The 16,070-nt window shown below is 35.9% G+C and overlaps 1 protein-coding gene across 1 annotated transcript in view; it reads right to left on the bottom strand.

Annotated features, from left to right (window-relative positions):
- Positions 1–2,000: 2,000 nt before the first annotated feature.
- LOC106662397 (serine/threonine-protein kinase 32B) overlaps positions 2,001–16,070 on the bottom strand; it is a 231,577-nt gene continuing 217,507 nt past the window's right edge. The window contains exons 8-12 of the mRNA XM_014386465.2: positions 9,051–9,268; positions 8,871–8,996; positions 5,288–5,419; positions 5,089–5,225; positions 2,001–2,779 (exon numbers count right to left, since the gene is read on the bottom strand). Of these exons, the coding sequence (XP_014241951.1) occupies positions 2,494–2,779; positions 5,089–5,225; positions 5,288–5,419; positions 8,871–8,996; positions 9,051–9,268 (899 nt within the window). The 3' untranslated portion in view covers positions 2,001–2,493. The remainder of the gene's footprint in view (positions 2,780–5,088; positions 5,226–5,287; positions 5,420–8,870; positions 8,997–9,050; positions 9,269–16,070) is intronic.

The following is a 16,070-nucleotide window of genomic DNA, read 5'->3' on the forward strand; positions in this document are numbered from 1 at the left end:
TATTTTTTCCTAACAACCACCATTTGGAAGACCCTATACTGGTGGACCATGCCAAACTGAAATTTGGCGGTGTAAAACAGAAAAGGGAGAAACGTTAGAGCCTATCGTACGAAGGTGAGGCTCAAGTAGGGAATGGGATTTAAATTTCCTTGAGTCTGAAGAATCCTATTAAAATGTATTAAACCATTAATTAAATAAAGATATAGAAAATGAATAAATAAATAGATAAATTTGCGCTCTATTTTTGACAGGCAAGAATTTTCAGGCTTAATGCCTTGAGCGGCTGGAAACAATTTTGAAAAAGTTTACTAAAAGTTGGGGCAAAGGGTGTCAGTGGCCACAATGGTTTAGGCGTTGAAATGGTGCTCACTGTAAGGTAAAGGTCCCGAGTTAGAATCCAGTGGCCTGCATTCAAACCTGACATACTTACAAATTTTTATTTTTTTTTAAACAGCGGCGTACCAAGGGTGCATATAACCTTGAAGTTGAAATACTCTTGAAAAAAAAGCTAACTGCTTTGCAAAAAGACTTTCTCTTTTCCAAACAAAAAGTATACAAGAGAGAATTTTTTGGTGCACGTCATCATCTGTATCGCATTTGGGGCATAAAGACTTGGAATTTTGTATTTAAAGAGGTATGGTTAGAAGTTGCCATGACCAGGTTTTCTTGGCCTAGAAATCCAGAGACACCCATTTTGGATGTGCCCGTCCTCAATATTTGTGAAGTATTCGTAGGTGAGCCTTCCTTTAGTGACGTTTACATCTGTTTTTCCACGCAGTGTCTATTCAAGTTTTTATGAATCCAGAGTCTTTTTAGGATGTTCCTCAGCCTATCTAGCTTGTGTTCTTCTACACCTTGTAGGTTTGGCCATTGTATCATTTTTATTCGCTTGATGGCAACTTTGCTTTGGAGGACTAAGTCAATCGGCTGAGCATGCTATCCTCTGACTTTATTCTACGATATTTTTTCTCTGACTGTTTAAATTGGGCACCCAAGTTGTACTTCTGTATGTCGTTATTGATCGATATCCGCTTTTATAAATAATGACAAGGGATTTTGGGTTTTTATGTGAAAGGTGTTAAGAAAAGAACGACGAAATATAAATAAAATAAAACTAAATGTTCTTATTATTATTATTCAGAGATCGTGAGATGCGGTCTGGTGTGATGTAGGTTTCAGAAAAACATTTTCTTTATTGTGCCAACGTTTCGATCTTTATTGAGATCATCTTCAGGGCCTGAGATTTACAAACATTGTTTAAATTTAACAAATACATGTAGGATATGGAAAAAAGTGAATTTACACAATGCAAAATATATTTTTTATATTCAATCAAAGTATTTCTACTCACTCAAAGTGTTTGTTTTCTGTGTAATTGCGCCATTCTTGCGTGTCGTGTTGATAGTGCCAGTGAGATATTGCTGTTTTATGTTTATATTCCTTTGATTTTGAAGGGGTGGAGAAGGACGTCGGGATAGAAAAGACATTTTTGTGTAAGGTGTTTATATAAGTAGAAATACTTTGATTGAATATAAAAAAAGATATTTTGCATTGTGCAAATTCACTTTTTTCCATATCCTACATGTATTTGTTAAATTTAAACAATGTTTGTAAATCTCAGGCCCTGAAGATGATCTCAATAAAGATCGAAACGTTGGCACTATAAAGAAAATGTTTTTCTGAAACCTACATCACACCAGACGGCATCTCACGATTTCTGAATAATCATCGATTAACGGTCACTAATCACCACCCAGTTATTATTATTATTATTATTATTTAGGCCTGCTTGCTATCAGAGCTATTACCAGCACCTCGTTTTTTTCGATCTTTCTGGTGGAACTTACGGGACTTGATTTCTACTCGTATCCACATGTGGTGAAAAGGCTCTACACGTAATTATTATTATTAGAGGAATTGGAAAGGAGTTTAGATGACATTATCTCTCTAACACCTGCATTCTTGCCAAATCCTGTATGGTAGGTAAGAATTATTTGTAATTTGAAGAATCAACCAAATACTGACATTTGATCATATTCTGATGGAATAGGGGGTAATAACGCTTTCTAGTCATTTTCATTAATTCGTTAGTTTTATTAGTATTATTACATTTCCAGAATAGATTTGGTAATTACTGTGACGACCTGGTGCTCAAAGGTACGAAAGTATTTTTGTAAAATAGACGATCTGGCCAAAACAGTTAAATATACCCTGCCTGATTATATTACACATCGTGATAAAAATATTTATACTTTGTTTTATCGCCTACGATTATTTAAAGCACATTAATTAAATACCAAAACTTAAAAAACCTCGAGCCCCACATTTATTGGGAAACGATTTACGACAGATAACAATTCCTATTGACTTTTGCAGGAAAAACTGCAACTTACATTTAATATAGACATAAATAATGTTAGAAATTATTAACCGGCTATTATAATAGTGCATGTGGTTCTTACAACAGTGGATTTTGACAGATCGGACAAACTATTATAGAGTGTTTTCGAAAATTTGTATAGATGGAACGTTCATTATAGGCGGCTGTATCCTCGGCTCTTCGTCGTTTGTTATTTTGATCGGTAGGAAAACGTCCGAGCCGTTCGGAGAGTTCTGGTTTCCGATGGAAGAAGAGTTACTATTCTGATTCGACGGCGTCCTCGAAGTTGTTGCGGCGAGCCTGTTCTGCACGCTGATCGGCGACACCGTCAACTTGCAAGAAGATCTCCTTCTTTCCTGGCCAGCTTGAGGGACGAGGAGGGTGTTCGGCTTTTCCGGTCTAAAAAGAAAAAAAAGCCAGAATGTACTTTCGAACAAAAGATTTAACGTAAATTTGTATTTATTTGTTTTAGTACATTACAAAGGGATGACCCCTCGTCAGAACGTCATATTACAATATTTTAAATCTAGAAATACAGATAGTTTTCAGAAAACCAAACCAATAAACTAATTATAATCATAAGGTCAAGCGTTTATGTGTTTTTGAATATATTAAAAGAAGATCCAAATATATCCAAATAATCACGTAACAGATTTCATTAAAGGTCTTTTGAAAGTAGTCATTGTACGACAACTGTGAGCAGGGGTGTGGAGAATTTATTCGAATGCGTTGTGGCCGTTTATCACCTACATGAAACACATTCCCACGAACAGAAAGCGATCCTGAAGGGGGAACGTTTTGCACAGTTTCATTCGACATGCTCGTTATTATCCCGTTAAAGTCCTAACATGCAAAGTAGGTTAATAAATTTCCTCTGAACACTTTCAGGTAAAAATTTTTCATATTATTATGGAACAATTTTAGATACACAACGCACCACGGCACCTCGCCAAATTTGGAGATATCAGCATCAGAGTCACACTAAGCAAATTTCAAGCTACTTACCCTTGACCAAAGAAAATAAAAAGGTTTTGGGGATTTTTTTTTCTAGCTTGACCGTTTCTTATTATTTTTGTACGTCTATCCTTCCTATTTTGTTCTATCAGATGCGTTTCGGCTTCTTACGATCTTCAGTGAAGAAAAAATTATTTTAAAAAAATTGTATAATTTAAGCGTGGATGTTAAAATTATAAATAAATATAGAAAAGACGGAAAAAAGAGAGAGAGAGTGTATGTGCGAGAAATTGATAAGAGAGGGTGATTGATTGAGAAAGGAAGAAAGGAAGAGAGAGAGAGAGAGAGAGAGAGAGAGAGAGAGAGAGAGAGAGAGAGTGAGTGATAGCGAGGGCGTTAATGAACGTATTTTGCAAAGAGATAGTGTCTCGAACGACCTCTCATAAGTAAGAAAGAAAGAAAAAAAAAAGAGAGCAAAGAGAAAATAAATAAAAACGAAGAAAAATAGATAGATAGATAAAGTTAATAGATAGAGATAAAGAGATAAATAGATAGAGAAAGAGAGAGTGGGAGAGAAAGAAAGAGAGTGAGAAAGTGAGAGGGAAAGCGTGAGAGGGTGAAAGGGAGAAAGTGAGAGAGTGAGAGGGAGAGAGAAAGAAAGAGAGCGAGAGGGAAAGAGAGAGTGAGAGAGAAAGAAAGAGAGCAGAGGGAAAGAGTGAGAGAGAGAAAGAGAGTGAGAAAGCGAGAGGGAGAGAGTGAGAAAGTGAAAGGGAGAGAGTGAGTGAGAGTCAGAGTGAGAAAGCGAGAGGGAGTGAGTGAGAGGGAGAGAGTGAAAGGGAGAGAGTGAGTGAGAATGAGAGAGAGTGAGAGAGAGCGAGAAAGTGAGAGAGCGGTAAGGTCAGACTAATCTCAAACTGCACTGGGAGCGTCGGTGTGAGAGAGATGTTGAAGTAAAATATGCGTGAGTTGTGAGGAAAATTTGCTTTTCTCTTTATCATGGAAAATTTGCTTTTCTATTTATCATCTATCGCTCTGTTCTTCAATTTTCAATATACATTTCAATGTTGGTAAATCTCAATTAGTAAAGAGTAAAGACAGAACGTTTGAACAGAAAGTCGTACAAAAGTTACAAACAATAACTTTCAATCTTGTAAATATTAATCAAGACTGTCTATTTTATTATTAATTGACCAACAGCTTCTAAAATATTAATTCTAAAGTACTCCAAGTAAAAAAAAATGAAAAGGTTGATTTATCATCGCATTAAATTTCTTTATTTGAAGATTTTGCCTCTTTAAAATTGTATTGTGTGCAATATCCTTGCAAAATCGGACATGTTTACGACTTTAACTTGCCTATTTTTGGGTCCAACATTAAATATCAAATAGTTCCAGTTTATCTGCGGTAGAAAATCTTCTTTTCTTTCAGACGAAGGGAAATTTTCTTTTACAAAACACCATTTATTTAAGTTTGTTAGGCTTTATGTGTTCTCGACAAAGGAAACTTGAAAGGCGAATGAACGCAGGCGAAAGTCAATTATGCGGTTTCGTTAAGTTCTCGGCATGCATTTTCTTGAGTGGTTTGATAAATTATACTTTATTCCCAGCTCGTTTGTTACTGGGCCATGAAAAGTGGCTTAGTTTTTTCCTGACTTGTAATTCACCTTCATCTCTGTTTAATCAACAGATCTATTATCCGGGCAAATAGAATTGAAAAAATCCCGATAAAGACGAGTTAATCTCGGAAACACTCACGTGTTCGTCGAAGCGTTCATTGCCTCTATAAGCTCTTGTTCCCATTTATTCTCCTTCAGTTCCATCTCCCTTTTCAAAAGCTCTTTTTCCCGATTGTACGGTTGGAATTCGACAAGCTGGGATTCGATCTCTGACTCCTGTAAAAAAATAAATTCCTGTCTTTTAATTTTTCATTTTTAAAATTTTCAAACCGACTTACCGGCGTGTCGACGCTGATCGAGCCCTTGAGCGAGCGCTGTTTGGCGAGTCGTTTTTTCTTTTTGTGCAAAGGCTTCGCTTCGACGATCATCTCTTCAAGTTCGAAAGTGGGATCACAATTCAAATGGTCCCTCTGTGACAAGGACAAACTTAAATTAACAATAAAATGAGATATCAAAGCTTTCGTATTGTTTTAAAACACTTTGGAATGACCCTCTTGGGTCTGCTCACTGCTCCGTGCCCCCGGATTTTTAAGTAAGAGAAACCTCTTTCGGCCTAATCACAGAAATATTTCCGAACAGCTTCCGAACAAACAACTCACGATTGTTTAAATAAATATTGAAATAAAGCTGCTATTTACAGTTAATTAACGGCACACGACACCCAAAAATGACACATCTACACAGAAAACAAACACTTTGAGCCCTGAAGATGATCTCAATAAAGATCGAACCGTTGGCCGATAAAGAAAATGTTTTTCTAAAATTCCCTAGTTTTCGTGGTCCGCTTGACCAATTAATATCTTTCAATTAATTAAGGTTTTTAGTTGAGATAAAAAAGTCAGTGTCTCGAGCGGGATTCGAACCCACGACTTTCCCCACGGAGAGTGGGGTTGAGATGGGAAGTTAATAATTAATTTTATAAAGATTGGCAAAAAGGAGGGAAAGGTTATAGGTTCAGACGGTGAGTTGGTGTCCGAGTGGAACGAGGTCACGATAGGTCAAGTGGTAGAGGAGCGACGTATCTAGCCGAAGGTCGTGGGTTCGAATCCCGCTCGTGACATTGGCTTTTTTATCTCAACTTAAACCCATAATTAATTCTTGTTCTAAAACCTACGTCACACTAGACCGCATCTCACGATCTTCAAATAAGTAATAATTGACAACGGCTTGCCCGTTCTTTTGAACGTATGCTTAATAAATGTAATAAAAATGATCAGGGATGAGGCAAATTATAAACAAAACACTTATTTTCTTTGTTGAGCTTTCGAGGAATATATATACTTTTCATCAGGACTTTGAAACTTTAATTAATAATTTAAAAGGTATATCCTCTAAACTTTAGAATGTACTGGTCATATTCTATATGGTGCCCCATAAATTAATAATTACAACCAATAACCTTTAGAATGTAGTAGTCATATTCTACATGGTGCTGCACACTTATCCATTTTATTATTCTTCAAACCGTATTAAATCCAATGATAATTTTTTTAAATTTATAGTTAAAATGGAAATTATCTCTCCATTAGTTATTCATTATTTCCGTTATATTTTGTAAATTATTATCGTTAATATAATTATATCATTCAATTAATTAATCTTTATGTAAGATTTCTGGTTGAAATGAAAAAAATTAGTGTCAGGAGCTTTATGTTACTTTTATGTTTATGTTAATTTATAGAAATGTGCTTTATTAGCGTGAAAGGGAGGGGTTGTTTAACACCTCTCCGAGGAATATCGGGTAGTCTGAGGTGCTGTGTGACGTCAGGAATGTAAAAGAAAGTTATTAGCGTGAATGGAGTGGGTTCAACCACGCCCCAAGGAATATAAAGTACTCTGGTGGAGTGAATGTGGGCAGACTTCTATGTTTATGATGATGTGTATATTCACGGTTCATAAAAAAATCCGACTACATTTTTCCCAAAAATCACGAATAACTCGAAAACGGTTGAGAAATTTAGCTAATTGAAAGGGGACCAATTGAAAACTTATTAAAATTTCCTATCGATTGCTGAGAGGGCGATATTTTCTGGCGTCACAGTTCAATTTTAATATTTCGTCAAAAGCGCAAAAATTAACAAGTTCCCGAATTTTTGAATTTGCCGTTGATGAACCAAGGAAAACATTTAACAAGCCATGTTTCAGCGGAAAGGTTTCTAAAAATTGAGTTCTATCGCAAATATGTCCTTTAAGAAGCTGAGAAAATATGCATTTTCAAAGTTATTAATTTTTTCGTGCAAAACCCAGTTTTTTGAATGGGCAGTGTATATGCAGTGTATATAAGTATTGTATGTTTTATATATATTCTGTAGTTGACAACCTGAAGAAAGCAGTTTAGGGTATCGACTTAGTTTTATACAAAAGGAGAGAGTTGGTACAATATTTACAATCAAATTCACCAGTTTTTGTGGTCCGCTTGACCAATTAATATCTTTCAATTAATTAAAGTTTTAGTTGAGATAAAAAAAGTTAGTGTCATGAGCGGGATTCGAACCCACGACCTTCGGCTAGATACGCCGCTGCTCTACCAATTGAGCTCTCGTGACCTCGATGGATTCGGACACAAACTTCCCATCTCAACCCCACCTTTTTGCCATTTTTCAAATGTCGTGTAATCCATTTGATTCTCGGCGACAAATGAAATGGCCACGGAGAGCTTTAGTGAAGATATACTACATTTAACTTATTAAATTCATTACATTTCGTGATCCGATTGACCAAATAACATCTTTCACGTAATTAATCTTTATGTAAGGAATTGGTTGAGATAAAGTGGAAGTTAGTGTCCGAGTGGATCAAAGTCACGGTAGATCAAGTGATAGAGCAGCGGCGTATCTAACCGAAGGTCGTGGGTTCGAATCCCGCTCTTACGTTGACTTTTTTATCTCAACCAATACCTTACATAAAGATTAATTAATTGAAAGATGTTATTTCGTCAATCGGACCACGAAATCTAATGAATTATAATTATAATTTTTTATAAGGTACTTCTTAATTGTTGCGGACAATTCTGGGTAACATTATTATGGTAAACATAGGATCACTATGTCCTGCATTGGCTCTATTGTATAGGATGACCGGTTGGTGATGATATTGTATTTCCTATATAAAAGGAACGGGTATTTGTTCTCGTTCACTATAAATTTAATTAGTAATTTCTTGGGATTTGAAAGCATATATACAAAAGTTTTGAATATATTATTAATAATAGTTTAAATGTCATGATAAATTGGAAAATGCGATATTTTAATCGAAAGTTCCACGAAAGTACTTTTTTTATATTGACCTTACCCATGATTTGAACGATAAAAATTCAAAATATGCAGTTATTATTATAAAAATAAAATCGACAACCTCTTAAGATTTTTTCAGTTTTGCACATTGACTTATTAGTTTTCACCTCTAGTTTTTATTAGATTTTTGGTCTTACTGGGGGACCACGACTTGTGTGGATCTTGTAAATTTGTATGTAAATAATTTGTGAAAGTATAAAAAAAATGGACTAGTTTTTTGTGTGAATTTAAAAATATGAAAATTATGTTAGATAAAAAGACAAAGATAAAAAAATACAATTTTACAAAACGCTCCTGATGAAAATTTCGTACTATACTCTCGAGGAAAAATTAAAGGTAAATTCAAGGTCAAAAGTTATAGAATCAAAAGACACAAAAGACTTTCTCTCTTTTACTTAAAGCAAGTAGATCTTGTATCTGTCGCGTTCTTGAACGGTCTTAACCTGTTTCATACTTTAGAAAATGGTACTCTGTTTCGATAAAGGAAAGAAAATCCTAAAAGTTAGTTTCCTATCAGCGCTGTACATTTTTTATTACTCTTTCGAGGTTGCAATCAGTAACAACTTACCGGCGGTGTGAAACTGGGCTTCATTTGCTTCTCAAGAATCATTTCGAAGTCCAGTGCCTTCAGGCAAGGAATCTGCTTCAGTTCTTGCAGGCTGCTCAGCCTAGCACCAGGCGTGACGCACAGAAGCTGCAACAGAACCAGTTTTAATCGCTGAAATGTTTGGAGAGTAAAAAAATTCACCCTTGTCAGCAGGTCGACGATTGACGAACTCCATCTCGACGGGTAGTGGACGTGGTTGTTGAAAAGTGACTTGATCTGAGAGATGCTCGTCGCCGAGTGGATGTCGTACGGCCGCGACCTGGCGAGCAGCTCGTACAGCGTCACACCAAGGGACCACCAATCCACGGCGAATGTATACCCAGCGACCTCGTCCAGTACACATCCGAAAACTTCCGGTGCTACGCAAAATCAAAGCTGGATTAACATAAAGATCTGTGAAATCTTTTAAAAAATGTTCAACTAACTTGATTATTAAATTTATTTTTTAAATATCTGTTTATATTCTGTATGTAAATACACGTTACAAATTGTTCTATATGCAATATATTTTTCTTTCCAAAAGGTAGATTGGGGATGAGGATGAGGCCACCAATTTACTTTTTGGAAAGAAAAATATATTTAAAATGAGAAGGCTGATCAATCACCAAAGAAAATCTATATGCAATATTTTGTAGACTACTTCGCTGGAATGAGACTCGTCAGCGCGACGAGATCTCACCAATCACTATTATTTAATGACTTTATACTGGTCGACACGACGAGGTCTCACTTATCTCTAATGGATAACGACAGCAGACTCGTCAACCCGACGAGATCTGACCGATCAGTAACGTAACCGACATCGGCAACAATGACAGCAAACTCGTCGACACGACGAGGTCTCATCCATAACTAATCAACGACAGCAGACTTGTCAACCCGACGAGCTATCACTAATGGAACACAGTCGACGAAAGCAAGAGTACAACGCAGCATTAGCCTGATCTCGCCTTCTAAACAGCTGACTTGGCTATAAACTGTTGCCCCTCGGCTAATTGCTGCACTCCAGTAGCTTCGGCCTCTGTGGAGTCAACCGACTCACAGACCCCCCGGACCTTAGCCAAGGTTACTCAGTCACACAACACTACCAAAGGCACCACTCGCACGGTCTCGGCCTCATACCATCGTCACGGCTCTACACAACACCGGCCCTTTTCAGGACCACAAAACTCCCAGTCACTAAAATTTAATCGGAACTTCACTAAGCAGCAGGAGAGCACGTGCTATATATTAGCACTCGATCTGTTATTGCATTAAGAGCGAGAAGGTCTCGAGGAAGATCATGAAAGAGATAGAAGGTTCTTGAGTTGAAGGTAGTGGAGAGAGGAGCAGAGCTAGAATGGGATTGAACGATTGAAATGCAACTCGAGAAGGGATACATTCTTTAACCAGTAATAAGGAGCTTTGGGAATTCTTCTTTTGAAATGCATCTTAGTTAGACATTAGATGGGCTGGTAGTACCTTTCAGCAGTGCTCCTAATGCCAAAGTTTTAGTTTCTTTGTGGTCATATCCGATGTGTAGTTTCACAGTCGCCCAAGTCGTCTATTTAGTTCTTGACGCTTGAGTCTTATATGGGGAATCGACGCCAATCTACTAGTCTAAATATTTAACTGATCTTCCATCAGCATGGTTCACAAGCCTAACAGACCAACCGACTATGTTTCCTCGTACTTCATATCTACCTAATCTTCTCTACTTCGAATCTACGTAACAACGAGATTAGGTTGGTTTATTCTATCTATCCTTGGGAAAGTACTTGAGAAGCCATTCCTATCGCGCCTGCAGTAAATCCTATTCTCAACAAGTATTATTCCTGACCAGCAATTTGGCTTCTGTAATTACTACTACACAATACACCAAATTTATGGAGTTCTAGACGTCATCGTAACATACCTAGAATGTAAGCAGTCATCATAGAACAACTGCATTGTTATATTTTTTATACACTCACAGGCAAAATATGCCACCTACATTTAATATAACTGGATTTGTGTATAGTTTTATACATTAATCAAAGTTTCAAGTTTTTTAACGTTTAATAATTGAGTCTGTCTTAAAAAAAAAAATTACAATTTTTTTAAAAGAGATTTTTAATTAACATTTCAGTATCGCCTATTACCTCCTCTTGCCTTAATTACAACTCGAAGACGCCTCGGAACACTTTCTACTAGTCCGGAAATGCTTCTTTGCTGGAGGTTAGCCCATTCTTAACGAAGAGTCGTTTCAAGATCTTGGAGTGTATCAGGAAGTGACGGACGAGCTCTTATTCGACTTTTGAGGTTATCCCATAAATGTTTGGGTTTGGGAAGCGGTTCAAGTCTAGAGAACTGGCTGGCTAGGCTAAGCTCTTGATATTATGCTGTTGAAGGTACGTTTGTACTATGCGAGCGACATGTGGACGGACATTATCGTGCATTAGAATGGGATTGTCGCTGATTTCATCGAGGATAGGCAACGCATGATGTTCCAAAATTTCATCCACATAGCGAGTGGCCGTCAAAAACCCTTCACTAACAACAACTAACTCCTTGTGACGCTCCATTAAGATTGCCGCCCACGCCATCACTGAGCTACGTTCAAAAGTTATTCAGATATCGTGAGATGCGGTCTGGTGTGATGTAGGTTTCAGAAAAACATTTTCTTTATCGTGCTAACGTTTCGATCTTTTATTGAGATCATCTTCAGGGCTCAACATGTTTGTCTTCTGTGTAATTGTGCCATCCTTGCGTGTCGTGTTGAGGGTGCCGTGTACGTTCAAAAGGTTGGCTCTGGGAAAAATTACAAATTTCGCCTTCCCCACACTATTTCATGCCCATTTGGAGATCGTAGAGCAAATCTACGCTCATCTGTAAAAAGTACAAGCATCAATCCTTCAAAGATCAATGACTGTGTTCTCGAGCAAATGCGAGCCGTGCAACTCCGTGTGTTCTGGTCAATTCTGGTCCTCTTACGGGGCGAAAAGCAGTCAGTCCATACTGATTTCACCTTCTTCGAGCAGTGCTTTCAGAAATTTGGAACCCTCAAATTTCCTGGAGCTGATGAACCGCTTGAACTGCGGTGCCGGTTTCGCAAAATTCTCAAAGTCAAAAAACGGTGGTTCTGTTACCCTAGGGTAGTGGTCGGCAAACTCGTCATCCAAAAGATCCAAATATAAACAAAAATACAAAATTTAAGTTTATTCAGAGCTATTTTTTAAACTTAAGCTTTGCTTTAGTAAACATTTTTATGGAAATAATTAGAATTAAAAGTACACTCTCGAGTTTGCCTTTGCAGAATATGTCTTAGTTTAATTAACGGTACATTAAATAAAACTTGGTATCATTCTTATATAAAGATAATATTTATTTAAAAATATAAAAAGTTAAATAATATAAAAGGTATTCTTAAAAAAACTACAAATATTTCACTAATGTGAAAAATGGCCTTGCATTTCCCTGGAAAGTAGGGGTAAGTCAGGTTTGTATGTTGCTTTTAATTTTAGGTACGATTCCATGTTCTCATCGATAAGCCGATTTCCTAATCTACTCTTGATAAAGTTCATGCTTGAAAATGCTTGTTCGCATAAATATGTAAACCCAAATAATGAAAGAACAGCAAACGATAGTTTCTTCAGTTGATCATCATCATCCAGGTGTTAAAAATCAACATATCTTCGCTCTCCAGATCCTTCAAAGCAGAACATTGGTGCTGTAAACTTAATTCACATTTATTTTTCATCAACAGCTGTAAATCGGTTTAAAGACGCTCGAATTTTGAGCTCTAAAATTCTTTATTTTTTAAATTCAGCAACCGCATTTCAAAGCTGCCAATATCAATATTAAAGGGCAAAAAATTAATTTATGTTACCGTGGCATTCAGAGGTTTTTTTAAAAAAAAGGCTAGCGTCGCTTTGTTGTTCCTAAAGTCTTTGAACCTGCTGCGCAAATTTCTTCAGGAAAAGTCTGAGCACATAGTGCTTCCTGATGAATAATACAATGGTAAGTAAGTATCTCGTGATTAATTTTTTCTTTAAAAATAGCGAAAATCTCATTTCTTGCACTTGTAATACTTTTCACTCCGTGTCTGCACTAAACATTTAGTGAAAGAGCCGCAGCCAAGAAGTCAAAGATCAGCGGTTTGCCGACCACTGCCCTAGGGCGACCAGAACCGGGCCTTCTATGGTAGGTCCAATTTCTCGAAAACGTCTAACGGCGTCTCGCAGAATTTCGTAGGGAAATCCGATGGCAATAGCCACACCTAATGGAACGTCCATCATCACTAAGTGCCACGCCACGCGCAACATCCTCAGCACTAAGTGGCATTTTGAAATTTAAAAATTGAAATTAAGGAAACAAAGAGAAAACTAAACAGTTTATTGCTTCAGGTTACAAATGAGACTGAATAAACATTTTAAATTCCGTAAAAAGTAAACATGGAAAAATCCTTTACCCTTGTTTTGGATAAAAGATTAAGGGTATTTACCTCTAATTGTTATTCCAAATTTAAAACATAACATAAACAAATATTTATTGATAGAAACAATGAGGCAAATCAAAAGCATAATTTATTTTTATCCAGAAAATGATAAAAAATCAATTGGGCGGAATTTTTTGCCTGTCAGGGTATTTGGAAAATCCCACTTTGATTGAATAGTTAAGCCAACTTATATTTTTACAACAGAATGTATTAAAAAATCTAGATTTATTTATATTTTAGTATTTCAAAAAAATTATATTTCTGTTTAGTTTGTCATGATCCGGACAATGCGAAAATTCCTTCTCATTATACATTGAGAAGACACTTTGGAATGAAGTTTCATCAAAGTCCTCTCAGCTATTAGCTCCTTGTTATTTATGTAGTTTGTTCAGACTAAAAACATTTTCAGAAATGCTCATTAAGGCGGATATATTTTCCTTTCAAGTCGAATTTAATTTAAAACTAGCCTTGTTTCCCCTTTTTATTAATCTTACAAAGTAACAAATAATTACGTCCCTTCAAACTTGGATAATATTTTCCCTTCTTGGAAATATTGAAAATCACACTGTGATTTATCTGTTGATCGGCTGGTGTTATTTGTTCAAGTTTAATCCCTGGTTAACAAAGTCTAAACAAACCATGTTATAAAACAAGTCTGATAAATCAATTTTCCTCATACCCTTATGGAAAACGGTCAAAGGATACAAATTAACCCAGCTGCGAATCGGATCCTTGTCAAAACTTTTGATTTTCAACTCTCCCTCTTGGTCCTGGTGAGTAAAGGAGCTTTTAATACAGGGACTTTATTGTAGATGTTAAGCCCTTTTGTGCCGAGAAATCTTTGCGGATTGGGGAACTCTTATTTGTACTTTTATGCAGGGCCCATGTTATCAAAGAGGTTTATAATGTTTAGCCCGTATTTTATTTGCAAACATAAACAAATCTTTCATCCTCAAATTTGTTTATTGTCTGTACAGACGACTGCTTTGAAAAAAACCTTTAACAAAATAAATATAGAATTAGTACACCAACAGTACATTTTCTTCTCTTTCTAACTTTCTCTCTCTCTCTCTCTCTCTCTCTCTCTCTCCCTCTCACTCTCTCTCTCTCATTCTTCCGTTCTATATCTCTCTATTTTTCTCACTCACTCATTCTTCCTTGCTTTTCTGTTTCTCTATTAAAATTCTGTCTTTCAAACCGATTTTTTAATCCATAAAAAATCCATTAGTTCAGGGCTTTAAAAAACTTTCCTAAAAATTACACTGCTTATTAAAAAAAACCGACCACCTGGTTTTTGCTCGAAAAATTACCAAATTTCGAAATGTATATTTTCTCAGCTTTTTAAATCACAGATCTGCGCTAGATTTCATTTTTTTAAAGAAAATTTTACGCTGAACAAGTTGATTTTTTAAATGTTTTTCCAGCTTCAGCCATTGATAAATTCAAAAATTCGGGAACGTGCTATTTTTGCACTTTTTACGAAATGAGCTGTCGGTTTTTTCCATGTGCGTAAAAAACTACGTTTCTGACCAAAAATCGCAAATAACTCAAAAACGGTTAAGAAATCGGGCAAAGTGCAAGGTGACCGATTGCAAGCTTATTAAAATTTCCTATCGATTGCCATAGAGCACCGCTGCTGGACGATTTCATGGGTCCTCGGCTCAATTTGAAGTTTTCGTAAAAAGTGCAAAAGTTGACATGTTCTCGAATTTTTGAATTTACTGATCAACGACTAAAGCTAGGAATATATTTAGAAAAATCAATTTGTTCAGGGTAAAATTTTCTAAAAATTGCTACCTCACGCAGGTCTGTGGCTAAAAAGGCTGAGAAAATATGCATTTCCAAATTTGGCCATTTTTTCGTGAAAAAAAAAGTTGGTCGGTCTTTTTTTTTTTTGTTAGACAGTGTATAAATTAAAAAAGAAAATACCCAACTCAAGCACTAAAACCAAACCAATTAAAAACGCAAAATATTTAACATTTAGATTGGGGTTTATAAAATATTTATTTGTATTAAAAAATATTATAAACAATTAGCCTTTGTTGTTATCATAATCACCTTGAATAACCTTCGACAACCTGATGCAAAATTATTATGAAAAAGATTGTACCAAGGGGACAGGTTTTCACCCATGCTATATATAATATATAAATATAACAAACTTTACGATATCAAAAGGGCAGTGAAAAACGGCTAAAGAAGATGGAGTGTTTTCAATACCAATGCCCCTTATTTTGCAATTTATGTTGATCAAGTAGGCAGGATTGGCAATTAGATTAATTAAGTTGTTTCTTTTGACCAATGAGACCGAAGCCTGGAAAAAGATCAAAATGAAGCTGGACTTAAATGTCCAATAAAAACAGTTACTGTATAAACTCAGTAAAACTATTAGCTTTAATATTGGATAGATTAATATTTAATAGATAACATTGGCAAACCATTTCGTTAGAGAAGGATAAGGTATTGATATTGAAAAGACATTATGAAGACTAAAAGAACATCAGTCACCAAGCTCCAATACAGAAAATAAGGAGAACATAAACTGAAAAAATTGGCATGTTTACTTAACTCGACTAATTTTGAACTACTTTTTCATTTCTTTCATATCCCCTGATTGCCAGGAATAGGATGATATGTAAGGAGTAAAGATTATAATGAAGTTAATCTTTTTATGTAAGGTTTTTGGTTGTAACGAAAAAGCTAGT

The sequence above is a fragment of the Cimex lectularius genome, unplaced genomic scaffold (genome assembly GCF_000648675.2).
Source record: "Cimex lectularius strain Harlan isolate CLEC.00 unplaced genomic scaffold, Clec_2.1 scaffold51, whole genome shotgun sequence".
NCBI lineage: Eukaryota > Metazoa > Arthropoda > Insecta > Hemiptera > Cimicidae > Cimex > Cimex lectularius.